We start from the raw sequence: 27,560 nt of genomic DNA on the forward strand, positions 1-27,560 counted from the left end.
TATTAAAATAATCTGCATTTAATATTAAATTTAACTCCGAACTTACGTTTCAATATTAAAAAAAGTAACTCCTCGTAATATTGAATTTAACTCCGAAACAGAGTTCATCTTAAAAAAACAATTTCTTTTCGTTGCCAATTTGACTCCGAACCAGAGTTTCAACACTGAAATAAACTCCTTTTCGTAGAAAATTTGACTCCGAACCAGAGTTTCAACATTGAAATAAACTCCTTTTTGTAGAAAATTTGACTCCGAACCAGAGTTTCAATATTTAAATAAACTCCTCTTTGTAGAAAATTTGACTCCGAACCAGAGTTTCAATATTTAAATAAACTCCTTTTTGTAGAAAATTTGACTCCGAACCAGAGTTTCAATATTTAAATAAACTCCTTTTCGTAGTCAATTTGACTCCGACCCAGAGTTTCAATATTTAAATAAACTCCTTTTTTGGAGAAAATTTGACTCCGAACCAGAGTTTCAATATTTAAATAAACTCCTTTTCGTAGTCAACTTAACTCCAAACCAGAGTTTCAACACTGAAATAAACTCCTTTTTGTAGAAAATTTGACTCCGAACCAGAGTTTCAATATTTAAATAAACTCCTTTTCGTAGTCAACTTAACTCCGAACCAGAGTTTCAATATTAGGATAAGCTCTTTTGAATATCAAATTCAACTTCGAAACAGAGTCAATATTTAAATAAACTCCTTTTAATAGTAAATTTAACTCCGAACCCGAGTTTCAATATTTAAATAAAATAAACTTTTTTTAATATAGTATTTAAGTCCACATCGGAGTTTGAATATTAAAATGCATTTCCTCTGGGAGTAAATTTAACTTCCAGGGAATGAAACAAATAAATAGTCATCCACTCCTTATTCACTCCAGATTTAATCCGTGTTCACTTGGAAAATTTTCACCAGTGTATTTTATTTAATTAAGAAAATAAAAAAGTACAATAAAATAAAATGGCTTCCTTTGTCGTAAAATCTTAAGTCTAAGAATAAATTTACGGTGGAAATCGAAATTACAATAAAGTTATTTCTCTGAATAAATTACATTACAATATTTTATTGTTATTATTATTATTAATTTTTTTTTATTTATATATTATATTACCTTTAGTTTAACCTCAGTATTTATCGAAAAAGTATACTATAAAAGCTCGAGTCGCTTTATTTTAATCAATTGGACGTGTACGGTATATAACAGAGATATAATGATAACAATAATGGCGACGGTGGTAAAAAAATGATGTCAAGTGAATTAGATGCAGATCAGCCAATTGAGAATAAGCTGATATACACATCACACTTTTTAAACAAAAAAAAAAAAAATGAAAAAAATTAGCTCACATTTTATAACCCCTTTTATTTTTCTATTGTAGTTAAAGTCTTTAAATTACTTCCGTTAGATCCCGCGGGTAAGTGAAGTAGAGCATAGACAGGAAAATCCGAAGAATGAGGCTGAAGAAAAGTTAATTGAAAGTAAGGGTATGGGAAAAGCGTATTTTCTTTTGAATCCTTTGACTTTGTTAAATTTTAAACATTCTTAATAACTTTGAGATTCATCATCGCTGACACTTTACTTATTTTATTATTTTGTTTACACAATTTATGTTTTTTATACATTCTCAATATGTATATATATATATATATATATATATATATATATATATATATATATATATATATATATATATATACAGAAAAAAATAAAATTCTTGACCTAAGAAAAATTTCGGACTATGACGAAGAATAAAATTTTTCGAAGACTACATGGAGAGAAAATTATGGTAACAGTTACAATATATTATGGGGATTGTTCCCATACTGCATGGTAACCGGTTTTTTTGAAATTTTGATTATAGGAACGGCATCCATATATATTATGGTAATTATTCCTATAATTATGGGTATAATTTCCATATGGTATCGGAATAGTACTGATGGAATCATGGTAATCGTTACCATGTAACTATGATAATGGTTACCATAATATTATGGTAATTTTTCCCATACATTATGGTAATCATTACAATAATATTATGGTAACCATTACTATAATATTACGGTAACGATTACCATAATATTGTGGTAATGGTTACCATAATGTATGGGAATTTTTACCATAATATCATGGTAATAATTTCCATACATTATGGGAATGATTACCATAATATTATGGTAATAATTCCCATACATTATGGTAATCATTACCATAATATTATGGTAACCATTATTATAATATTACGGTAACGATTACCATAATATTGTGGTAATGGTTACCATAATGTATGGGAATTTTTACCATAATGGTATGGTAACGGTTACCATAATATCATGGTAATAATTTCCATACATTATGGGAATGATTACCATAATATTATGGTAACCATTACCATAATATGATGGTTATGTTTACCATAATATTATAGGAATAATTACCATAATATATAGGGCTTATTCCCATATACACTTAGGAACCATTACAATGTAGTTATAGGATCAGTTACTGTTTGCTTATGGGAACTATTCCTATGAGTATGGTAATCATTACCATGATTCTTTCACATGCGATATGGAAACTGTTACCATAATGATAGGAATTGTTCCCATACTTGTGGAAACTTTTGCTAGAAAGTATGGGTCTATATCCCATAATCCCAAGTAATCATTACCATAACGGTATGGGATGATATTTCATAAACATACTAGGAAGAGTTACCATAATTTTCTCTCTGTGAAAAATAATACGCTGCAATAGGGCGAAATCTTGTAGGAGTAATAAGAAAAAATTATCTTGCAGTAGTAGAATTTTTCCTATTGAAGCAACGAAACATTTCCTGTTGTAGCAACAGGATTTTGTGCTTTTGCTCCTACAAGGCTGCACCTTTTTTTTCCATGTACTTATAAGAAAATTTTTTCTTCAATTCATAGTTCAAAATTAATCTCACGCAGAAATTATTTTTTTCCGTACACGCAGATAATTTTTGAGTAAAAATTACCCACAAAGTTTGGTACTGGATATCTATCAGTAACTAAATTTTTACTATGGTGTTAGCAGAAAACGCACTTGATTTCCATGCTGTCGAATAGTATATTTTACAATGTGCATGGAAAAAATTTATATATTTACCGCATCTGTATCAAACTTTTTGGATAATTTTTACCAAAAATTTTTCTGCGTGTATATACTTATATATACACTTATATATACTTATATATACTAGACTGGGCTAAAAAAATCGACTATTTTTTTTTTCGTTCGATACTATAAAAATAGTATTCTTGGTGACCAAAAAAAATTATTGTGCAAGTTTGAGTCCTTAATATTGATATTAAGAGATGTATCATTACGACTTTTTGTTTTTTGACAGAAATTTCATATTGTACTCAAAACTCGTAAATCATCTATCTGAAAAATTTGAGCAGTGTATAATTTTAAAGGAAATTGAATTCCCTACAAAAAATCTCTCTTAGTAAATTGACGTAAAACGAGCCGTTTCCTAACCGTGCCTTAAATATTGATTTGTTTTTCAAATTCTTTGTTTTTATTTTGGATTTTTGTAACTGCTAGAAATATTAAAATTTTTTTGAGTCAAGATACATATTTCTAAAGGAAATTTAATGCTCTACAAAAAAGGTCTCTTAACATTTTTTGCTAAATTCACTCCTTCAAAAGTTATTCAAGTCATTTAAGTCGTTTTTACTTAACTTTAACTTTGAATAACTTTTGAAGGATTTACGAGTTTTGGGTAAAAAATGAAATTTCTGTCAAAAAACGAAAAGTCGTAACAATACACCTCTTATCAATATTAAGGGCTCAAACTTGCATGATAATTTTTTTTGGTCATCAGGAATAATATTTTTATAGGATAGAAAGAAAAAAAAAAATAGTCTATTTTTTTGGCCAAGTCTAATATATATGTATATATATGTATAAATAAAATAATTGAAACTATTGCCAAGGAGATAGTGCAGTAGGGATTCAAACTAAGAGACAAGTTCAGTGTCGGTAATTGAAAAAGGTCAAAAAACTTGACAGCAGAATGACAAATGGTGGATTTCCCAGCCTTAGTTGTCCACCGTGTTGCATTGCGGCTGGATGCTCGCCTTAATTTATTAGACAGAAAAAATATTTTAATAATGTGTTAACATATATATGTATAAATTCACTAGAGTAACAAAACCAATAGCGAGACAATTATTTTATTTTGGTAAATTATTAAAAAATTTATGAGAGTTACTGCAATTTTTTTTTTTTTTTTACAAATTTTATATAGGGAAAGGGGGGGGGGGAATGGGTCTCCAAAATTTAAGGCCCCTATACCTATTAAGGGAGAGTGGGGCAAAATGGGCTGATATTTATATTACATAAGCTCTCATTTCTTAAAGGACCCACCCCCCCCTTCCCCTACTCAAATATATATGAAAATTATTTTCAAACTTTTCCCCTGTGGGCCCAACTTTCCCACAACTTAGTTTTCAAGCTTCTTCTAATTTTTTTTTTAAATTCTTCAGATTTTTATGTCTATTAAAAATTTTTTAAATTTCATATCAGTATTTTATAATTATATTTTTTACTAAAATTCAAAAATTCTCTTAAATGTCTGGCTATTGGTCTCGTTTACTAATATTTAATAATTGTTGTTAAAAGAAAATTAGGTGTTATTAAAATGTATTTTTTTTTTTATTTTTTAAAGTGAAAATGCGAGTATATATATAAATTTATCGCTTATCGGAAAAGTAATTATTTTTATTTTTGTCACTTGAGTTAATCTTAAGGTAACTTTAAACTGTTAATAGACGGGTAATTAACTGTGTGTACGGTTTACAAACCTTGCGATCAACACACTTTTTAATCTTCAAGTAATCTCATTCACTAGAGCGCCCGTGTAATAAGTAGTTGCGTGAGTTTGTACATAAAATTTATTGCATAATAATTATACTTAGAAACAAATTTAATTTCTAGTTTTTATGTAAAATTTATAAGCCCGAGTTTACGGAGATTACTTCTTTATTTATTTATATATAAACTGTCAAAATTTTTATATTATATTTTATTAAGAAACAGATTTTTGAAATTTTATATTATTTTCACAAATTTTTTAATAAGAGTTCAATTTTTTTTTCGTATTTTAAAAACAGTTTACGGTAAAACAAGTTTTGAAAAATCTTGATACAAAATTATATATATATATATATATATATATATATATATATATATATATATATATATATATATATATATATATATATATATATATATGTATGTATTGTGGTCATTTCGGTGACTTTTTTTCATATATTCTGTACATTTCCGAGACTTTGCTACATTTCCGTGACTTCACGCAAATGTCATGGCATATGTATGGGATTCCCGTGACTTTCATCCATGATGAGGAATTCCCAACATATATATCCCTGATCGGTCGCCCCTTTTGTATAGGACTTATTTTATGAAGTCATGGAAATGTACAAGTGACTTACATATATATATATATATATATATATATATATATATATATATTATTTTTATGGCATGAATAATTTTAAGTAGAAAATGTAGATTTTAGAAGCCGACTCTGTTATAATTAAACTTGTCAAATGTAGAATTTCTATTGAGAATAACGTTACTAATATAAAGTAAGATATATAAATAGAAAACGTATTCCATATGAATTCATTAAGAAGCGTTATATATATTCCGAAATTTATGATAATGCTAGATATTTCACTGTATGTAAAGTCATAATTATATATATATATATATATATATATATATATATATATATATATATTTCATAGTGTTATATTATATTGTATAAGTATATAAAAAAAATTTTAACATCATAATTTAATATACGGAATTTATCATATATTTATTTATTATACTTTTTAAATAAAAGTCTTCATTTTTGAATAAATTTCAAATAAACTCATGCGCATTTAATGACTGATATGTTGTATAACTTTATTATCTAGAAAAACTTATATTGTAATAAATGTAATAAATTTCATTATTTGATACTTTTAAAAAGTCTATATTTTTAGGTATACATATATAAACATATACATATGATCGTTTATATGACGAGTTTAATTGAAACAAAGTATAATTAATTAAATACGAGGTGGTTTGTGAAAAATAGTAAAACTACATAAATAAATATATACATTGTGAAAACAATGTGTTGAGTATATGGAGTACATATATAGATACTTTAGCCGCAGCATATTATCACATGTTCGCTGTATATTTTCCAACGGGCAATGATAATAAATTCAAATTTTTTTGAACTCTATTTCTTAAAGTGCCCGTGTAGAAAAAATTCGTTCAAATAGATTCCAAAAAAAGTTACGCGTGGAACTTCTAAATATGAGACAGATTAGAATTTTCAATGAAATTTTTTTGGAACGTTAGTAATTTTAATTTAAAAAAAAGTTTTTATAAGCAACTTTATAAGGCAAAGTCATAAAAAGACGTTTTTGAAAGTTTTTTGGAATTTTCTTTTAGTTCTATAAAAAATTTAAAAGTACTGATTTTTGGATTATTTTGCCATATTTTTAGAACGTCTTTATTCTACAAATGATGCAAAAGTAGTGATTTTGGAATGTTTTTGAAAAGTCTTTTTTGGTCCTTAAATAAGTCAAAAGTGTTGATTCTATAACTTTTTTGGAATGTCCATAAAAAATTCAAAAAAAAAATGTCAAACAACTCCTTTCTTGACTCTAGATTTGCTCATCAAAACTTTTTTTTTCATCAAAATTACTAACGTTCAAAAAAGTTCCATTCAAAATTCTAAACTGTCTCATGTCTAGAAGCTCCAAATTCGGAACTTTTTTGTAATGTTTTTGGAACGTCTTTTTTAGCTCCAAAAAAATGGTCAAAAGTGGTGAGTATGAAATTTTTTTGGAATATTTGTGAAAATTCTCTTTTAGTCCATGAAAAAGTCAAAAGTGATTCCATAACTTTTTTGGAATGTCCATAAAAAATTCCAAAAAAATTTTTTGAAAGTTCCTTTCTTGACTCTAGATTTGCTCATCAAAACTTTTTTTTTCATCAAAATTACTAATGTTCAAAAAAGTTCCATTCAAAATTCTAATCTGTCTCATGTTTAGAAGTTCCACATACGGAACTTTTTTCGAATTTTTTTTTACACATTTTAGATTTAGCTAAACAGCCCGATTTTTGTGTTAATTTTTGATTAACACAAATGTGTTACATTACAGATTTTCTAATCCGTTAACATAAAAAATATATTAAAGTAAAATATCAAAAACGGTTTGTATCAAATTAATAAATTTCTGTGTTGAAAATCGATGCAGAAAAATGAACCGAGTAATTTTTTAACACAAATACACTAAATTTCTAACTGTGTAGGAAAAAGAAAAAACTAAAAATGATTTTTTTACGTAACAGTATACGGAACACTACAAGTCCGACACAATAATAATTGCGGTAAGAACCGTAACAATGCATTGTTACAAATGTAGACTGAAATCTTTATAGTGTAGGCTGTAATCCTGACAGTTGTAGATTTAACCCGTCACATTGCGACGGGAAACCATTATTTTTTAAATTTTTTTATTCTCCGTCTGCTTGTGTCAATGTTGAGTTTTATGATAACCACAACAAAAAAAATTTTTTTATGTAAAAAAATTTGATGTGAAATTATAATCCGAATTTACTCCGTCACTCAGGGTTTCAAAGTTTTTTAAAAATTAATTCCTGAGTGATTGCAGATTTTATTTCAATTCTTTCTTATTCGCTCAATTTCAGTCTCAATCATGGAATAAATTTATATTTAATAAAAAAAATCTTTATGGAAAATCATAAATATGTAACTTATTTAAGTATAATAATTAAATATAATAGATTTTTTAAAATTTATATTTTCCCGGTTCTGTATACAAAATTTCAAATGAAAAAAAATTTACTTTCCTAATTTATTAAATTACGATTTTATTTTCAAAAGTCGTCTGTTTTAATGAAATATTATTTTCCATCTAGTATTCTATTTATTATTATTTTTATTCAAAGTTAATACCCGAATTTTCACTCTTAATATTTAATACTACTAATTTATTTTTTATAATAAAAATAAATAAAACATATTCCAAGGAAATTGAATAAAAAAAAAATTGTCCGCTTCATTCACATTCACTCTGGATTAGTGATGCAAAATGACTGTCATTTTTATTTTTTATGTTCAGTCGGATCACGAGAAATTGACTGACAGCCGATCGTCAATTGACGTCAAAAATTATTTGGTCAATGTTTTACAAAACAATGCCCTGGACAATGTTAAATGGACAAGTACTTGAAATTGTAAGTAAACCAACAAAATCACTCAACATAACGACCGATTTATTTATTTTTAAAAAATTTTTAAAAAATTTTCTTCACTACCGTTTAAATGCAAAATAACGTCAAAAATTTTTCGGTCAATTTTTTTAAAGATATTTTTCTGACGAAATCAAGTTGGCGGGAAATTGGCATTAAATTTTAAAAATGATCGAAGGTAAACTTGTCAATCGTCAATTGATGTCAATTGTCAAATAATTTTTCTGATTTACGTCACTACTTTGACTTAAATCCACATTTACCCTAAAAATTTTCCACCCTACATATATACGCTGTCAAATGTTTTGGACTCGGAGTAATGTAAATGACTCGGTGTAAAATTTTTGTCCGAAAATTGTATCAAATATTGTGTTAAATTATGATACTGAAGTTAGCCGACGTTAATTGTTTTGTGCTGACAAAAATTTCTCTTAAAAATTTTGATGTTCTTTTGCCAAATACGAATTTTTTTTTTCAATGTTTGAATTTTGGTTTTTATGTTTAATAATATTTCTGTGTATTATAGAAGTGATTTCCACATTTTTCTTTAAATTTTTTCATGATAGTATAGGAACCATTCCCATAATATTATAGGAATGATTCCCATAATAGTATAGGAACTATTCCCATAATATTATAGGAAGTCTTCCTATTAATTATAGGAACCATTCCTGTAATTATAGGGACCATTTCTATAATGGTATGGGTAATATTCCCATAATTATAATAACTATTCCTATAATTATGGGAAAAATTTCTATAATTATAGGAACTGCTGCCATAATTAATGGTCGTCATTCCTATACTGGTATAGGAAAAAATTTCACGAAATTATGGGAAAAATCCCCATAATTTACTTTCCGTGAATAAGCGAAATCGAAAATCGAAAAAAATATCCTTAAATAGGAGGAAATTTTTGAAAAAAAATATTTTTCTCTCCGTGCATAAAATAAATCATATAATTGTAAAAAAAAACTTTTATTGCCGTACATATAGTAAATTTTTATTAAAACTATTTTATTGAAATATTTTATATATTTTTTTTTTTATTAAATAATATCAATAAATGTAATAATGGATTTGTTTAACTGAGCTTTGACAAGTAAATATGCTGTTTTAAATTTATTTACTAGCGCAGTAAATTTTATTACAAATAATCCGATTTTAAATTTTATATCAAACTAAAAAAATTTATAACGTAATTTGATATTGACTTTTTCATCGATAAATAAAGATTAACGTTTATATTTTTTTTTATTTTTAAATCGAAAAATTTATCGATCTGATTTTAGTAAATAAATAAATCCGATTGTTGATAAAACTCATTGCCGTTGTCAATTTAAATAAAATGTAAATTTTATATGTCTGCTTGTAAAATAATAATTTTACACGGTTTCAAACTTCCTCTCACCCTCTTTTTTTTTCATTAATATAATAAATAATTGATATATTATAAATAATTGATAATAACAGAGGACTGTTTTAAATATTAGCGCGAAATCATTTAAATATTTTTATTTTATTTTATCAAGTACGGATTGAGGTCACAAGTGTATGTCATTTTAATATAAATATATATTAATCCTCAATACTTAAAACCATCAATTATATATATTTATGTATGCATATATATATATATATATATATATATATATATATATATATTTTTTTTTAATTATTGTCAACTGGGAATTTAAATAAATAAACATTTATTTAAATTTAAAAAAAAAAAAAACAAGTCTTTAGTTACCTTAAGATTTAAAATTATAATTATTATTAAAAGTCACCGGAAGTAAATATGATTTGTTAGAGTAATAAATAAAAATGTTTGATTTATTAGTAGCGAGATAAAATTTCCTAAATAAATAAAAAAAAAAAAAAAAAACACAATGTTATATTTTATTTTAGCGAAACGTGTTTGGCAACTTAAATCTATTTACTCAGCACCCCTTTTTTATTCCAACCACTTTAAATAGATAAATAGAATAAAAAAGATAAATATTTACCATTGAGAATGTGAACGGTAACAGTTTTATCGTTGGCATTACTGGGATGACAAGTGTAACTTCCACTGTCTGCCGGTTGCGCACGTTGGACTAAAAGATAAGAAGTAGTAATCTCACCCTTTTCCGTGATTACAGAAACTCCACCTCGTGGACTGTCGTAATTAATCTCCTGTTGGTTGATATAAGCATAAAAAAAAAAAAATTGATGTTAAAGTTAAGGCAGACGGAAAAAAATAAACTTTTGAAATTAGTGTTTGAAATTATAACCCGGAACCTGGGTGTCGATACAGAGAATTTTAACATTCAAAGCAATAAATTTTTATAATTAAGGGGGAAAAAGGGTCTGAGATTCAAAAACAAAGAGGATATTTTTTTTTTCCGAATACGTTCTTTATTAAAATTTTCAAAATTTGTGACATTATTAGGCATCATTTCAAGAATATTCTGATAAATTTTCATAAAAAAATATTTAAAAATAAGCCAGTGATAGCGGGGAGAGACACGTCACCTCAAAAAAAAGTCTCCATACCGTAGGCAGGATAACTCACTGCTTCATCTGAAATCAAAAAACCAAAAAAATTTCTTTGGTACATAAATTTATCTTAGATTTGAACGAAGGATTTTTTTTTAATAACTACTTATTTTTTAATTAAATAAAAGGAAGAATTTTTGGCAAAAATCAGTCTTTCGATTGCACTACCAAAAATTCAAAAATGATTATTTTCTTTATTCCTTCGTTCAAATCTAAGATAAACTTATGTACTAAAGAAATCTTTTTGGTTTTTTGATTTCGGGCAAAGCAGTGAGTTATCCTGCCTACGGCATGGAGAATTTTTTTGAGGTGACTCGTCTCTCCCCACTACCATTGGCTTATTTTTCAATATTTTTTTATGAAAATTTAGCAGAACATTCTTGAAATGATGCTTAATAAGATCACAAATTTTAAAAATTTTAATAAAGAAACTACTCTAAAAAAAAAATCTCAAAAATATCCTCGTTTTTTTTGTATCTCAGATCCCTTTTCCCTGGTAAAGCAGTATCCTACTTCGTGCAAAAAAAAGCTACTTTTTATCATTTTTCAATGAGATTATGAATAAAGATATACATGTAGGGTTTGTTAGGCTTATTTTTGAATTTTTCGATTCAAAACATCTCCGTAAATATCTAAAATTAAATAAAATAACAGACATTTTTTATTCAAAATTTCATAACGAATCCGATAGTATAAAAAATTCACAAAAAAATTTATTTTTCAAGATATCATCTTTTAAACATTTAAATTGTTAATAACTAAAAATTTGACCATCTTCCAAAAAAATGAACTTCAGATTTGAATTACTTGTATAAAAATATATAAGAATACACCTAAAACAGCCTTGGACATAGTTTTTTTAAATTTTGCATACAGAACTGTATCGGGGCAAAAGGACTATCTAGCGACCGGCTGAACAAGGATTTTTAATGCACATGCAAAAATAACGCAATTTTTGAAAATTTTTTTTTGCCGCCATTTTGTTATTTTTGCATGTACACTTAAAATCATAGTTGGGTCGGTTGCTAGTATTTTATTTAATTTAAAAACTTAAAATTTTTCTGTTTCAAATGGTTCGCTTTTGAAATTTAAACACCAGCGCAAACCCACTTGCTAATCGAGGCGTTGTATTCAAACGATGTTTTTGTATGTTGAAAGTGTATAAAATATATAATAAATTTTTTTAGATGTATTTAAAATAGTGTTTTTATTAAACTCTCCATCAATATCATTATTCATAATCTCATTTAAAATTCATAAAAAAATAGAATTTGTTTTCGAGCGCCTAAAGTAAAATACTGCCTTAAATTAAAAGTTAAAATTTTAAATAATATACAAAAACATCAAGCGGATATATATAAATTTTATGACGTGTAAAGTTATCTTTGACGTAATGGCAATTAAAATGTAACTTGTAATAACTTTATGAATTCTTAGCGGGTTGCGTGTTAATGGATCAAAGTTAATACATTTAAAGTAATAATGATAATAATAATAATAATTATTTAAATAATGAAAAATAATATTTTCAGTTGTTAACTCACCTCCTCATTGTGAGTCCAATATATCGCTGGAGGTGGTTCTGGGCTGAACTCCACTACGCACGTTAAGTTCATAGTGCTACCTCGGTTTATGTACATTTCCGGTTCGCCAATTACTGTCGTCACGGGTTCTGTAGATTTCATTAAAACATGCACAACATTCTAGTTTAAATCAATAAATTCATTTATATTTTATTATTATTTTAATCTTGCTGATTATTAATTATTCTATATAAATTTAATTACATATTTGTATACGGAAATTTGGGGCAAAATTACACCATTTAAAAATATATTTTTTTTTAATTTTTAATTACAGTTTGGAAAACCAGGTGGGGCAAGTTGGTCAGCCTTTAAAAATTTTTTTGTTTTTATTTTAATTACAGTTTGTAAAATATGAGGGGCAAGTTAGCCAGCTTAAAATTTTTTTTTTAATTTTGAATTACAGTTTTAAAAATTGGACGGGGCAAGTTGGTCAGCTTTAAAATTTTTTTGTTTTTATTTTTAATTACAGTTTGTAAGACCAGGCAGGGCAAGTTGGTCAGGTTAAAAATTTTTTTTTCTTAATTTTTAATTACAATTTGTAAATCGAGACGGGGCAAGTTGGTCAGCTTTTAAAAATTTTTTTGTTTTTATTTTAATTACAGTTTGTAAAATATGAGGGGCAAGTTAGCCAGCTTAAAATTTTTTTTTTAATTTTGAATTACAGTTTTAAAAATTGGACGGGGCAAGTTGGTCAGCTTTAAAATTTTTTTGTTTTTATTTTTAATTACAGTTTGTAAGACCAGGCAGGGCAAGTTGGTCAGGTTAAAAATTTTTTTTTCTTAATTTTTAATTACAATTTGTAAATCGAGACGGGGCAAGTTGGTCAGCTTTTAAAAATTTTTTTGTTTTTATTTTAATTACAGTTTGTAAAATATGAGGGGCAAGTTAGCCAGCTTAAAATTTTTTTTTTTTTAATTTTGAATTACAGTTTTAAAAATTGGACGGGGCAAGTTGGTCAGCTTTAAAATTTTTTTGTTTTTATTTTTAATTACTGTTTGTAAGACCAGGCAGGGCAAGTTGGTCAGGTTGAAAATTTTTTTTTTAATTTTTAATTACAATTTGTAAATCAGGACGGGGCAAGTTGATCAGGTTTTTCAAAAAAAATTTTTTAGAAGTGAGACTCAGGAGTGAATTCGGAGTAATTATAGATTTTATTTAAATTCTAATTAATTTCATCACTTGGAGTTCTGGAGTTAAAAAAAAAAAACTCTTCGGGAACGGAGTAAGTACGGAGTCATTTTGAAGCGAATACGGATTTTATTAAAACCCACATTGACTCCGATTCAGAGTTTAAATATTAAAATCCCCTTGGGGTGATTTTCACTCCAAGGGGATTAAATAAATAAAAAATCAACCGCTTCGTATTCACTCCGGATTTGACCCGTGTTCACGCGCAAATTATTTACAGCGTATCGTTTAATTGATAACCGGAAAAATTTTAATTAAAGGCCACAATTTTAAAAATATTATAAAATAATTTCTTTTTATTTTATCTCTCACAATTAATCCTGCATTCGGTCATTAAATTTAAATAGCTGCCGATTTTACCTCACATTCAGTTTTTTATAAAGTAGTTTTCAAAAATAAATATTCGAATGAAAAAATTTTTATTGACAATTTTAAATCAGCTGCATTTTTCCCGCCGGCCAATTTGCCTCATATTTTTCTACAAATCGTAACTCGTATTTTTTAAACAAAAAAAAAAAAAATTATTTTTTTGTCTAAAGTAGAGAGTCTCATTTTGCCGCGGGCTCCACTATATTCTAAAGGTTCTAAAAGAAAAAATGTATGTCACTGTTATATATATTACTATTATATCAATATATGGATTGCAAAAAGTTTAGAATTGAAAAATTGTTTAAAAATTTATTTGCCGCATGGTGAAATACTTTTAAAATATTTTTTGACGTGAATAACAGCATTTTTTAGCTATCGTGTCAGGTGCAGCTTCCTGTAAATACGTGGTTCCAAGCAACGTTGAATGCCATCGTCACACGCGACAGTTAAATACGCGAGTTGATGTGTAAATTCTGCGCAGACGAAATTTGTGATATTCATGAAATAAAATTGCTTCTATTCTTTATATGAATTTTAAAATAAATAACGATGACAATGTGTTGTGAAAAATATTATAAATTTAAATAACAATAACATATATAGTTACAACAATAAAAAGTATAATAATAATTAAATAAAGTTTAATAATTACTACCAGACAAAAATTTTATGAAAGGATAGAATTTCTTTTACATTGACATGAAATTTTTTATATTGAGATTCTATGAAATTTTCACTTTTGTCAGCAACTTGCATTTGAGTGATCGAAAAAAAAATCTTTAAAAAAAAATATATCACTGCTTCGACTAATTTTTATAAAATATACAGTTTTGTTGGCATATTAAAGATTTTTTTTTTTTTTTTTTCACGGTTTCAGATTATTATAAAGCGAAAAAAAAAAATTAATGTTCAACTGAATCGCCACTTGAATGAAATAATGAAAATAATTTTCCAAAATTTTTTTTACTCGAAAAAACTTTTCGCTATTAATTTAATAATAATTAAAAATTGATTTTCAAATACTTATAATTAGTAGTGATACGAACTGACAGTAAATTTTATGTTCAGCCTGATCATAAAAAAAAGTAACAATTGATTGTCAATTGACGTCAGAAAATTTTCTTCCTGGACAGTTTAATGTACAAGTACACGAAATTGTAAATAAACTGCATATCGATTACGCAACACGCCTGATTTGATTATTTTGAAAATTTTTAAAAATATTTTTATTCAGTTCCATTTAGAAGCGAAATGACGTCAAAAATGTTTCGGTTAATTTTTAATAAAATAATTTCCGCAAAATCAAGTTGGCGCGAAATCGACATTAAATTTAAAAGATTGCAGTACATTGAGGTGGCCCAAAAAAACCGACTATTTTTTTTTTCGAGTCTTAACGAAATTTGTTGGTTTTCTCTGACAGTTTCTCTGTCTTACATCAGTATACAGTAAAAAATCAGGAGTAAATTTGGAGTGATTACGGATTGTATTTTATTCCACATTCACTTCTATAGGGAATTTTAATATCAAAATAAACTCCCCTTCGAAGTAAATTTAACTCCAAGGGAATGAAATAAATAAATAGTCATCCGCTCCATATACACTCCGGATTTAATCTGCGTTTACCGCAAATTTTTTACAGTATAATAATTAGTTCATGTATTAATTATTATATTAATTTAATGTAATTTAAAGAGTTAAAAATTTTTTTTTAATTTAATTTACAACTTATTTTAATTAAATTATTATTTATATTTTATCGGATGCTAATTTTACTTTTCTTTTCCTATATATATATATATAATTATTTATAAATGAATAATAATGAAGCAACTAATTAATTCAGTTAATTAGTGTAATGAACCAAAATAAAGATATTGATTTGCTCTAGAGTACTGAGTATATTAAAACTAAATACGAGTTGTTTTAAATTATAATTATAGGGGCGTAAAAATGAATGTTATTATAACCGAGTAATTTAAAATAAAAAAAAAAAAAAAAAAAAAAACTAATTGACTTATACAAAAGCGTAATAAAGCAAAAAATAATATAAGAGGGAGTGATAATAAAAATAATAATGATACGTACCGACAACTGACAAATGCATTGAATATCCAATGGGTGGAGTTGTCGATACTTGGCACTCATACGTTCCGGAATCACGGAGCTGGGGATATTTGACCTCAAGTGTCCAGTCTTCAGTACGTGGAAAATGTGAGGCTACGAATCTTTGGTCGGATGTGTAGGTGTCAGTTCCTACTGTGAGAAGGTGAATATCCCTGTGCCGAACCCAGGATACCTGAAATAGTACAAGTAGTAATCGAACGTACGACCATTTAACTTCTTTTTTTTTTTTTTCTTTTTTTTTTTTCATCCCTATTACGCTCAGAAGTTTTTTCTTTGGTTTAACTTTTTTGTTACATCAGTTAGTTAACTCTTTTCAAAGCCACGAAATGTAAACTTTTCCTTAGTCATTTAAAACTCGTTCATTTATATATAATTTTTTTTTTTTTTTTTTTTTTTTTTTGCTATTTTAATGACTTATAATAATAACAGTAATGATAAAAAATAATAGGAGGATTTGTTGTTTAAATTTATAACATGTGCTGTGTAAAATAATCCCGAAATGTAACGAGTGCCGTAATTTAAATGAAATTGGATAAAGACAAACCATTAGTCACGTTCTGCCAACACGTGAAGCAAAACAGTGCAATCCAATTATTTTGTCTATACGTTTTATGTAATGTTAAAAAAATATTGCTGTTGTTTTTCGTGACATGAAATCTAAAAATTATATTGCTAAAATATATATTTTATGGGCGCATATATATGCGCAGACATGAATATATATGTATATATAAAACATTTCATTTATAAATACTGCATTCAATACTGACGAGTACATGAATATAATTATAAAGTTTGTTGGTGTATCAACATTTTTATTTTTAAATTATACCACATGTTGTAAATTTTAAGTAGCGAACACTATGAATTTTTATTACTCTTTTCTGGAATATGAATTGATTAATAAAGTTGTTTTTTTACTTTTTTTTTTTCATTAAATAAATATGAAGTCATACTTGCGAGAATTTCATATTTTATTATGAATATATTATGCATTATGTTATTATTATTAAAAAATATAATTTTTAAGAACTTTTTTTTATGGGGGGTACAGAAAAAAAAATAATTGTTGGCGCAAGTAATTTTTTTTCATTATAAATTGAGATAAAAAAATTCTTGGCATGATATATTTTTTCTCGCCCCGAGAAATTTTTTTTTCAATGATGTGTAAAAAAAATTCGTTACAAAAAGATGAAAAAAAAATTCTATATATGGAACTGTTTTTGAACTTTGGTAATTTTTATAAAAGTTCCAAAAAAGTTCTACATTGAGAAAAAAACCCGGTAGCTACTACTGATTATTTTTCGGTAGCCGCTACCAATTATTTCGGTGCCAGTTACTGAAATAATTGGTAGCTGCTACCGAAAATTATGTAACTGGTATCGAAATAATCGGTAGCGACTACTTAAAAATAATTGGTAGTAGCTACTGAAAAATAATCGGTAGCGGCCACCGAAAAATAATCGGTAGCTGCTACCGAAAAATAATTAGTAGCGGCCACCGAAAAATAATTGGTAGCTGCTACCGAAAAATTATCGGTAGTAGCTACAGACTGCAAATAGGTAGCTGCTACCGATTATTTTTTTCAGTGTAATCTGTTTCAAGTTCAAGAGTTTCATATGTTGAACTATTTTGAAATTTTTTTACACGGGTCATAATGAAAATAATTTCTTGGGCATTGGAAAATTTTTCGCGCCAAAAAAACTTCTTTTTTTTTTTTGTATCAAAACGTTTTTTTTTTTTTAATTTAATTGTCAGGTTTGACAAGTTCTAACAAAAATCACGATAGAAAAAAAAATTTATTGTATCGATGGAGGCAAGATCACTTTTTAATATTAATAAAAGAGCGGGTAAAATTTTACCAGTTACAAATATTCGACGAGAAAATTAATTATTAAATCATATTAATTAATAATCAATTAATTGATGTGCTAACAGAACCTTAATTACTTGTAACTTTGTTCGATAAATAAAAAGTGTTTTATAACAACAAGACAAAAATAAATAAAAAATTTGAGTTAGTCCAAGTTATTCAGTATGATGCACTGAATAATACATTATCCCTGAATAAACTCATAAATATCTTCGCTGAAGTTATAATGCCACGGAAGTCAAAATTTTGAGTTATTGCATGGATAGAGAATTACATGCGCACAATTTTGACTTCCGCGGTGTTGAAACTTAAGCGATGATATGTCAACATTAACTTTGCAAATTTATTTGTTTTTTTTTTTTTTAAGTTCTTGGAATGGGCCCAACTTGCCTCAGTAAATGATATTGCACTAATTGACAGTATTGCCTTTAGTTAACAAAATTTTTTTTTTTTTTTTTTTTTTCATAGGAAAAAAATCGTATGTATTTAATACAAGCAAAAAAAGGAATTTTCAATACAATTAGTAAATAAATAGAGAAAAACAAAAATTGAAAATTAATAACATTTTTAAAATTTCGATTTATCAAAAAAAAAAACCATGATTTTTTTTTTTGTGAATATTTAATAAATAATTAAAAATATAAAAATTCCTGAGAAGCAATTTTGAAGAAATTTTTTTTTTTAATTTATGAAAAAAAATTTGGGTGACCCTAATTTCGAAAAATTAAATTAAGTCATTAGAAAAAATTTACGATTTTGGTTAGCAGATATTTAAAAATTTTCAGATTCTGTTTTTTATCAAACCAACTAAAAAAAAAAAAACTAAAAAAATGCACATGTAGAAAATTGAAAAATCTACAAGTGCAATTTTTCAAATATTTTTTTTTTTATAAATTTTCATTTTTAAAAAATTCCCAAATTATTAGACGTCGGCTAACTTCAGTTTTATAAAAATTAGGAAAAAAAAAATTGTTGAAATTTTTCATATGACCATTTTGCCCGCTCTCTATATATTTTTAATCTGAAGTTTAAATTTAAAATAAATTTTAATTTTCTTCGATGGTTATTATTAGAATTTCCATTTAATTTACACTTTCATCAGAGAGAAATTTAATCTTATAAGTTAACCTCTGCAATTCTGAATATTTAAAAATATCTTTGTAATTTCAAAAGTGCATATATAAATATAACTTAATTATAAATACAAAGTTATATTAAAAATACAAAATTTAATGCTGCGATATTTTTTTATAATACATTAAATAAAAGGTTAATGTTACTTTAATTCGACAGCTTTATATATTTTGTTTATAATTTCATAAAATTTTCCTAGCAAGTAACTTATGTATGCACAACTTCCTACATTTATATTTAACGTAAAGACTGAAGTTTGCAGTTCACATTCCATTAAAAAAAAAAAAAAAAATAAAAAACTAAAATAAAAATGGTCTAAAAATAAAATAAAGTAAGAACGGGGTAACAAAAATTCAAAGACTAAAATAAGAAACTAGAAGATCAATACACTAAACTATTGGTAATATATAACTTTGTCGTTTGCCCGGTTCGCAATCTAAATTTCAAGGGAAATCGTCGATTCGACGAATTGATCGTCCCACTATTTTTTGCTGTCCTCAATAAAAAACAAAAAAAAAATAATAAAAAAAGTAAAACCGTCATAAATCATTATAACTTTTGATTTAATCTCAGAATTCTAGTTAAACTTTCCACAATTATATTGAATAATAATTCTCTTAAATCCTTGAAGTATAAAAATTTTAAAAGAATAATTTATTGTTCCACAAATTTTAACATTTCTTTTTATTACATTAAATAAAAGAAAATAATAGACGGTAATTAAAAAAAAAAAAAAAATAATAAAAAGGTAATTTCAATTTAAATTTAAAATCTTAACTTTATTACCCCACGGACAATAAAAATGAAATGAATTAAAAGTGATATAAATCAAATTTTATTTTAAGCCTTTATTATTTTATTTTATTTCATTAAAATAGACTATTTTATTAAATTGCTGTAATTATTTTAATTAATTATTATTTTAATTATTATATCAATATTTTATCGTAAAGAAGTTTCTTGTTACTTTGTAATATGAAACTTTAATATTTTACGGAAACCATAATTATCCACTGGTTCATTAAAAGCGCAGTACAAACTTTACTTTATAAATATATATACATATATATATATATGTATATATAATATTAAGTACTGGCAGATGATCAATTTCAAATTATTTAATCTGGTCTTTTAATAAAATTCATATTTTACGTAAAATGTTAAGAGGAAAAATAAAAAAATTTACGAGAATAAATTAGAGGGAAAAAAAAATTAATAAACTCACTGTGCGATCTCCTAAGTTTCTCACGCGACACCTGAGTATCGCAGATTTTCCGACAAGTGCAGTGACATTATGAGACGCTGCCACATCAAAGTACGGTCCACGATCAAGAGGATCAAGATCGAGCTCAAGATCTCTGTTGTCATCAGCATGATTATTATCGATGCACCTTCCGGGAGCTGTGGGAAAATAAAAATATAAATTAATAGATATTTTTTTAAACTAAAAGCTCTTTCATATAAAAAAAAAGGACTTTGTGGTGCAAGAGATCAAGAGACAAAAATTTTCTCAGAACAAAAAAATTTCTTGATCTGATAATTTTTATTTTCAATTTAAAATACAAAAAATTTCTAAGGACAAGTAAAAATTTTTTTTGTGTCAAAACTTTTTTTTTTATGCGTAGAAAAAAAAGTTGGGCTTAAGAATTTTTTTTCTGCCCGATAACATTTTTTGCAATCGAGAAGAAAAGCTGAAATTTTATTACACGGAGAAATTATTATTTGATATGGTATGACGTCATGGGAAAACCGGACCATGTTGGCCACCTGACGGAGATTGAAATAAACACATGGATTAATTACTAGGTAAATAATTGCTAAATTTTTCTTATGCTGTCGAGCGAACTTGAAACCGGAAGTTGAGTCGTCTAAAAATTATTGTGCTGCACTATAATTATTATTGTGAGCCTTTAAAAATTTTTTATTTTCTACTGTAGTTCCTAATTTACATGAATAATATTCATTATAATTTATTAATAAGTTTTAAGTGTATAGTATTTTTTGTAGTGTATCATAATGATTTTTTGACAATTCCACTTCCTGTCTCAAGTTTCATCGACAGCATAATTAAAATTATTGTAGAAGTGCCGTTTTTGGGCCACTGTAGAACCAGTTTCGGACACTCGAAAAATTTAAAAATTTTTAAAAGACACAATGACAATATTAATTTTCAAAATGTCTTCAAAGATACTTTTACTCCACTGTTAAAATAGTAAATTTATTTAAAACTTTTTCATTAATTAAAATAAAGTATCAAAAGTCCAAAAATAGAGCAGTCTCCACAAATGGTACCTCTACTCTACTCCTTGTGAATTTTATTATGACCATAGTAATTTTCCCATGTGTTTATTCCAATATCTGTCAGGTGGCCAATACAATCCGGTTTTACTATGACACCATAGAAGTTAAAAACAGAAAAAAATTTCGTGCAGTTCAAAAAAAAATCTTTTCATTCATGAAAATTTTTCATTTTTTTGAATTGCAAAAAATATTATTAGGTCAAGGGTAGAAGTGTCATTTGTGGCTACTGCTCCATTTTTGAACATTCAATGCTTTATTTTAATTAATGAAAAAGTACAAAATAAAGTTTCCATTGTAAGTGTGATAAAAGTATACAAAAAAAATTCTTTTCAGAAAATATATTTTCTTCCTACAAGAAATTATGCTATTGAAAATTTTCAATCTGATACATTTTTAGTTAAAAAACTTGAAGGTTTCATTCAAAATAATTTTCTTAATCAAAGAAATTTAAATTTACTCAAAAATTTTTTGATCTTCTTCTTTTTCGAAATAATTTTCAATTTTCCTCTGTCAGAAAATTATTTTCCAGTAACATGAAATAACTAACGCAATATTTTTTTGCAATTTACTATTCATTTTTCATCTTTTAAAAATTAATTAATTCAAATTTTTCCCGCGTAAAAAATTGGCTCTAAAGCGTTCAAAAATTTTATCTCTACCCTATTTCTTTTCTCGTATTAATTTATAACATTACTATTTTTTTTTATCCCATATATTTACCAACTAAACTTTAAAATTTATATTTTTATATAAAACTCCTAAAAAAAAAAAAAAAAAAAAAAAAAAAGTATATAAATTTATTGGATTAACAAAGAACAATGTAACTTACTGACGAAGAGTAGACCAAGAGTCAAAAGCACACTTTTCATTTTTTCCTCGCTGGCATTCCTCTTCAGTTTATGTTCTTTTTTACCCCAACTCCTATACCTCACTCTTCTATACTCCACTCGTTCTATCTTGCGTTTGTGTTTTTTTCCTCTCCAGTTTCCAGTCTCCACTCTTTATTTTCCTTTCCTTATTTTTTCTTTTTTTTTTTTTTTTTTCTTATTATTTCTTCGAAATTCCTCCAACGTTTTGTGGCCTCAAATCGACGTACCCTCGAGACGACTTAGTACCGCCACCCTCCACCTTATCCTCATTTCTCGAATAAACTTCATTCCCTAAAATAATCTCAAGCGAATTTAAGCCCACAAATTAAACGATCAAGACCGTAAACTCAATGACAGCGAGAAATTTATCTAATAAAGCTCTATGATTATTTAATAAACTTTTTTAATTACATTATTAATAATCTCCATAATTATCATTATCATTATCACATATAACAGCAAACTTAATACTTTTAAAACTAACTACTCATAAAATCTATACATTATTATTATAAACTTTTATCAAAAGAACCATAGAGTAATAAAATTAATTCCCGCTTATCAGTAGTTGAGATAAAACTTAAATGAGCCGTCAGTTTTTGACATTTTTTATTGCGACACGCACTTTAATATCCATCAACTCCTACAACAACTACCCCTTCTATTGTAGTCTACTGTTACGTATCGTATTGTATACTCTTCTATATATACATATATATACATTCACACATACACATATATATAGCTTGTTGGCTAGTTCTCGCAAACACGGAACGTTTGTCTGACCATACGTGTTGTTTTATCACTGACAGAAATAATAATCAGAGCGACAATAATTCCCACTATTTTTTTATTTAAATTAAATGAGATTTAATTATATATTAATTATCATTTATAAATATATATGTATATACATATTTAATGAATCATTTAATTGCGAGTACGTTGATGAATTCAGATGTTAAATTACACATTCATAAACTCACTGATAATTTTACCACTTCATACACACTCTGGTATTCGCTGAAAACTTGTCTATGTTAACTCAATAAATGTTCAATCACGTTATTTATGTTAATGAACTTCATAGTAATTTATTTTTATAAAATACAAGGGTGTAAAATTAATTATTTATTTATTTCAAGGCGTTTTAAAATTTGAATTTTTTTTTTAGGTAAATTTAAAATATTTTAGGGAAATAAAATAAATATATGAAGTGTATTGATATAAAATATTGAGTCTTAAAACTGTTATTATTGAGAGAGATGAAGATAAAAGGGGATGTTGGATAATTGCCAATGTTAATTGCAAGTTCGAGCGCTCGGGCGAGACTGGAGCACAAGTTGCGATGAGCCGTTTCAACCCCTCCTTTGTGGAGGCTCACCCAAAGAAGTGGGGGAATTTATCAAACGAATGTAGGGTAGGTAGGTAGGGTTGATAAGGGTGAGGAGCAAGGGATGATGAAAGAGAGACGATACTGTACGCGCATGACCGAAGAAATTTAACACGCAGGCAAACGTCTATTTCATGATATCTATCAGCTTTCTGCTTTCTGCTTTTATGTCTGGAATTTAACGACAAGACAAGGGGTAGTTTTTTTTTTTTTTTTTTACTTTCATTTTATGTACGGTATTGGATCTTTTGTAAATCTAAGAAATTTATTAAAGCTGCTGAAATAATTACTTGGCTTGATGAGTTTATTTTAAAATTTTTTTTTTCGCGCTAAAATTTTTCAGGAAATGATAAATAAATTTTTTTTAAAATTTATTGGATACAATTGTGGATAATAATATTTTTTCGGGCACGAATTTTGTTATTGGACGACAACATTCCACAGTCAACGTTAATGAAACGATAATAATAATAACAATAGTTGTTATGATGACGATAATGATGATAGAACAATAAAAGTAAAAGACCGAGCGAAAGACGAAAATAAAAAAAAATTAAATATTTACGAGCTAGCTCATGTATTTTGTTCAGTATTACTTACAATGTTTTATGCACATAGATTGCATGTTGAGTGAAAATAATTTTTAAATATGCGTTATTATCTTCGGTAAAAAATATTAAATAACTTGAGGATTTATTGTCGGTGTAATAAAAATGAGTGATAATGCTAAGTTTCTACATTTTACTTTTTTTTGTTCGCGTCTTACAAAGTTTAAAATATTGTGTAGTTGTTTAGAGCGGTCGTAGGAGATTTTTTTAAGTGACATGGAAATAATTTATACTTAAAATACACAAAGAATAATTCTAGTATCTTGTCTTACATAGTAATTTTTCTTGTGTTAATATAGAAATGGTTTTTGCGTTGATAAAGGAGTGGCTTTATGACAGTGTAAATTTTCTTATGTTTATTTCGAAAAAATAATAGCGATGACAGAAATTTTTCTGAATGGTTGCATGGTAAATATTACTGTGTTGGCATGCAGAAAAAATTTCTATTTTGGTATCAAGAAAATAACAGTAATGACATGAAAAAAATTTCTGAATTATTGCATGGTAAAAGTTACTGTGTTTGTATGTAGAAAAAATTACCGTGCCACGGTTTTTATACTGGTCAAGCAGTTGCTTGATGCTACATGGTCATTTTTCTTATTCTTGTATCGGGGAAATAACAGTGATGACAGAGAAATTATTTTGAATCATTGCATAGTAAAAGTTACTGTGTTGGCATGTAGAAAAAATTACTGTATCAACAACTTTTTACGCTGGTCAAAGAGTGACGATGCGACATAATCATTATTGTTATCTTCCTATAGAGAAGACTATAGAAATGGCGTAGAATTTTTTTTTGAATTATTTCATGGTAAAAATTACTGTGTTTGCATGCAGAACAAATTGCCGGGTCAGGATTTTTATGCTGGTCAAGCAGTTGTTTGTTGCTACATGGTAATTTTTCCTATTTTCAAGTAGAGAAAATAAGAGCAATCACCTAAAAATTGTTTTTGACTGGTTGCATGGTAAATATTACTGTGTTGGCATGCAGAAAAAATTTCTATTTTGGTATCAAGAAAATAACAGTAATGACATGAAAAAAATTTCTGAATTATTGCATGGTAAAAGTTACTGTGTTTGTATGTAGAAAAAATTACCGTGCCACGGTTTTTATACTGGTCAAGCAGTTGCTTGATGCTACATGGTCATTTTTCTTATTCTTGTATCGGGGAAATAACAGTGATGACAGAGAAATTATTTTGAATTATTGCATAGTAAAAGTTACTGTGTTGGCATGTAGAAAAAATTACTGTATCAACAACTTTTTACGCTGGTCAAAGAGTGACGATGCGACATAATCATTATTGTTATCTTCCTATAGAGAAGACTATAGAAATGGCGTAGAATTTTTTTTTGAATTATTTCATGGTAAAAATTACTGTGTTTGCATGCAGAACAAATTGCCGGGTCAGGATTTTTATGCTGGTCAAGCAGTTGTTTGTTGCTACATGGTAATTTTTCCTATTTTCAAGTAGAGAAAATAAGAGCAATCACCTAAAAATTGTTTTTTACTGGTAGCATGGTAAAAATTACTGTGTTTACATGTAGGAAAAATTACCATGTCAGGGTTTGCATGCTTATCAAGCAGTTTTTTGATACAAATTTTTACTGAATGATTGCATGATAAAAATTACTGTGATTGTGTGTATAAGAAATTACTGTGATTGCGTGTAGAAAAAATTACTGTACCTAGACGAAAAGTTGACAGAAAATTTTTTTGTCTAGTATTACACAGTAAAAATTATTATGTTAGCATAGTAAACATTAATTATTCTAATATCGAAAAAATTTCTATAGTATCTTAGTGGTGTAGGAAAAATTACTGTAAACATAAAAATTTCTGTTACAAGCTTGTATAGAAAATGGTTCATGTTTTTTTACAGGAAAAATTACCGTGAAGAGAAAAATTGTTATACAGACATAAAGTATTACACAGACAGAATTTCATAGTAAAATTTATCAAAAAGTTTAGTACTGTGATGACATTTAGTCAGCATTTGAATTTTTTTGCATACATGGTAAAAATTTAAATGCTGATTAGATCTGTCACAGTACGAAATTTGAAAAAATTTCTGTATTGAGAAAATTTACCAAAATTTTTTTCATGCAATTAACACATTTTACTATATAGTTTATAAATTTTTAATCGATAGAAATAGAGAATTTTTTTTCTCTCCCGTTTTCAAATTAACAGAAAATTGAAGTTGCTGCCTCTCGACCGTTACTGAAGAATTCATGGAAAAATTTCAAGTAGAATGGAAATTTTTTACGTTAATGTGACTTTAATAAAAAATAATGTTTACTTATTATGTCAATATATGAAAAGTGTTTAAGTTACACTTGTAACGTCTGCTTAGTAAATGTTAAAAGTCAAATTGACATTCGAAAATTGTTTAGTTTTCACGTAAAATTACAAAATTTTTTTAAAATCCGAACTTAAATTCTGCAATAGAATTTATCTAATGTCAGTGTTGAAAAAAGCAGACGAATACTGTATGGACCAACCCACAGATTGTATTGATTTTCCTACAATATTTTTTACTGCAAAAAAAGATTTATTGTCCGTAAATCAAAACATGATATTAGTTTTTTTAAAATTTTCTATCTGCAAGCTGGACCATTTGAGGCACTTGTATTAATAACTTTTGAATGTGGCAATGTATAGCTCTTGTGATTATCCATAAAAAAACTTTAGAGCTTAAGGGTCATTGTTACTAAACGGGAGTAGATTACTTAAATCCGTTTTATTTTTGAATTTAAGCGACTTAGAGTTAGAATAACCCTTAAAAAAAAGTAGTTTTATGGAATTGTTAGTATTTTTGGTATTTATAATACTATTTTAATTTTTATGGATTTTCTCTATTTTTTTTCGAGTTTGTCACTCAATGAAATCTCTTTTTATCAAAGTATTGAGTATCGTGAAGATAAATTGAGGGAAATTGCTTTATCTATTATGTGAACAATAGCCGGTAGTGCATGATAAAACTTTTGAGGGTGATAAAGATGACGTATATGCTGAAAGAGGATTTAAAATTTACAGCAATATGATTTTAGTATTGTTCAATTAATTATAGAAAAACCAATTTGTAGAGATCATAGAATTCACTACCGTATATATTCTAAATAAATAAAGAATAATAATAATAATAATAATTTATTGTTTATTTTGAATAAAAAAATATGATCTGGGACTTAGCAGCAATTAGCAGTTTTAAAATTTTTTTTT

The 27,560-nt window shown here is 26.6% G+C and overlaps 2 protein-coding genes across 2 annotated transcripts in view; one reads left to right on the forward strand and one right to left on the reverse strand.

Annotated features, from left to right (window-relative positions):
* Positions 1 to 3,897: 3,897 nt before the first annotated feature.
* Positions 3,898 to 22,470, reverse strand: LOC103579493 (lachesin). Its single transcript, XM_008560904.2, has 6 exons — positions 22,294 to 22,470; positions 20,389 to 20,564; positions 16,115 to 16,325; positions 12,431 to 12,558; positions 10,355 to 10,523; positions 3,898 to 4,114 (listed from the first exon to the last, which is right to left on the reverse strand). Exons 1-6 carry the CDS (start codon positions 22,331 to 22,333, stop codon positions 4,008 to 4,010), a joined length of 831 nt encoding a protein of 276 aa, XP_008559126.1. The 5' UTR covers positions 22,334 to 22,470; the 3' UTR covers positions 3,898 to 4,007.
* A 2,025-nt stretch (positions 22,471 to 24,495) lies between these two features.
* The window catches only part of LOC103579494 (peptide-N(4)-(N-acetyl-beta-glucosaminyl)asparagine amidase), a 39,531-nt gene continuing 36,466 nt past the window's right edge, over positions 24,496 to 27,560 (forward strand). Inside the window, exon 1 of the mRNA XM_053739024.1 lies at positions 24,496 to 24,674. Coding sequence (XP_053594999.1) covers positions 24,636 to 24,674 — 39 coding nt within the window. The 5' untranslated portion in view covers positions 24,496 to 24,635. The remainder of the gene's footprint in view (positions 24,675 to 27,560) is intronic.

Source organism: Microplitis demolitor, chromosome 5, assembly GCF_026212275.2.
Source record: "Microplitis demolitor isolate Queensland-Clemson2020A chromosome 5, iyMicDemo2.1a, whole genome shotgun sequence".
NCBI lineage: Eukaryota > Metazoa > Arthropoda > Insecta > Hymenoptera > Braconidae > Microplitis > Microplitis demolitor.

Excerpts from the sequence above, each read along its gene's own strand:
- LOC103579493 (XM_008560904.2), bottom strand. The coding sequence starts at position 22,333 with ATGAAAAGTGTGCTTTTGACTCTTGGTCTACTCTTCGTCA. Across the intron at positions 12,559-16,114 it reads AATGCATTTGTCAGTTGTCG|AACCCGTGACGACAGTAATT; the intron begins GTACGTATCATT and ends TGAAATCTACAG. Across the intron at positions 10,524-12,430 it reads ATTGGACTCACAATGAGGAG|GAGATTAATTACGACAGTCC; the intron begins GTGAGTTAACAA and ends ATCAACCAACAG.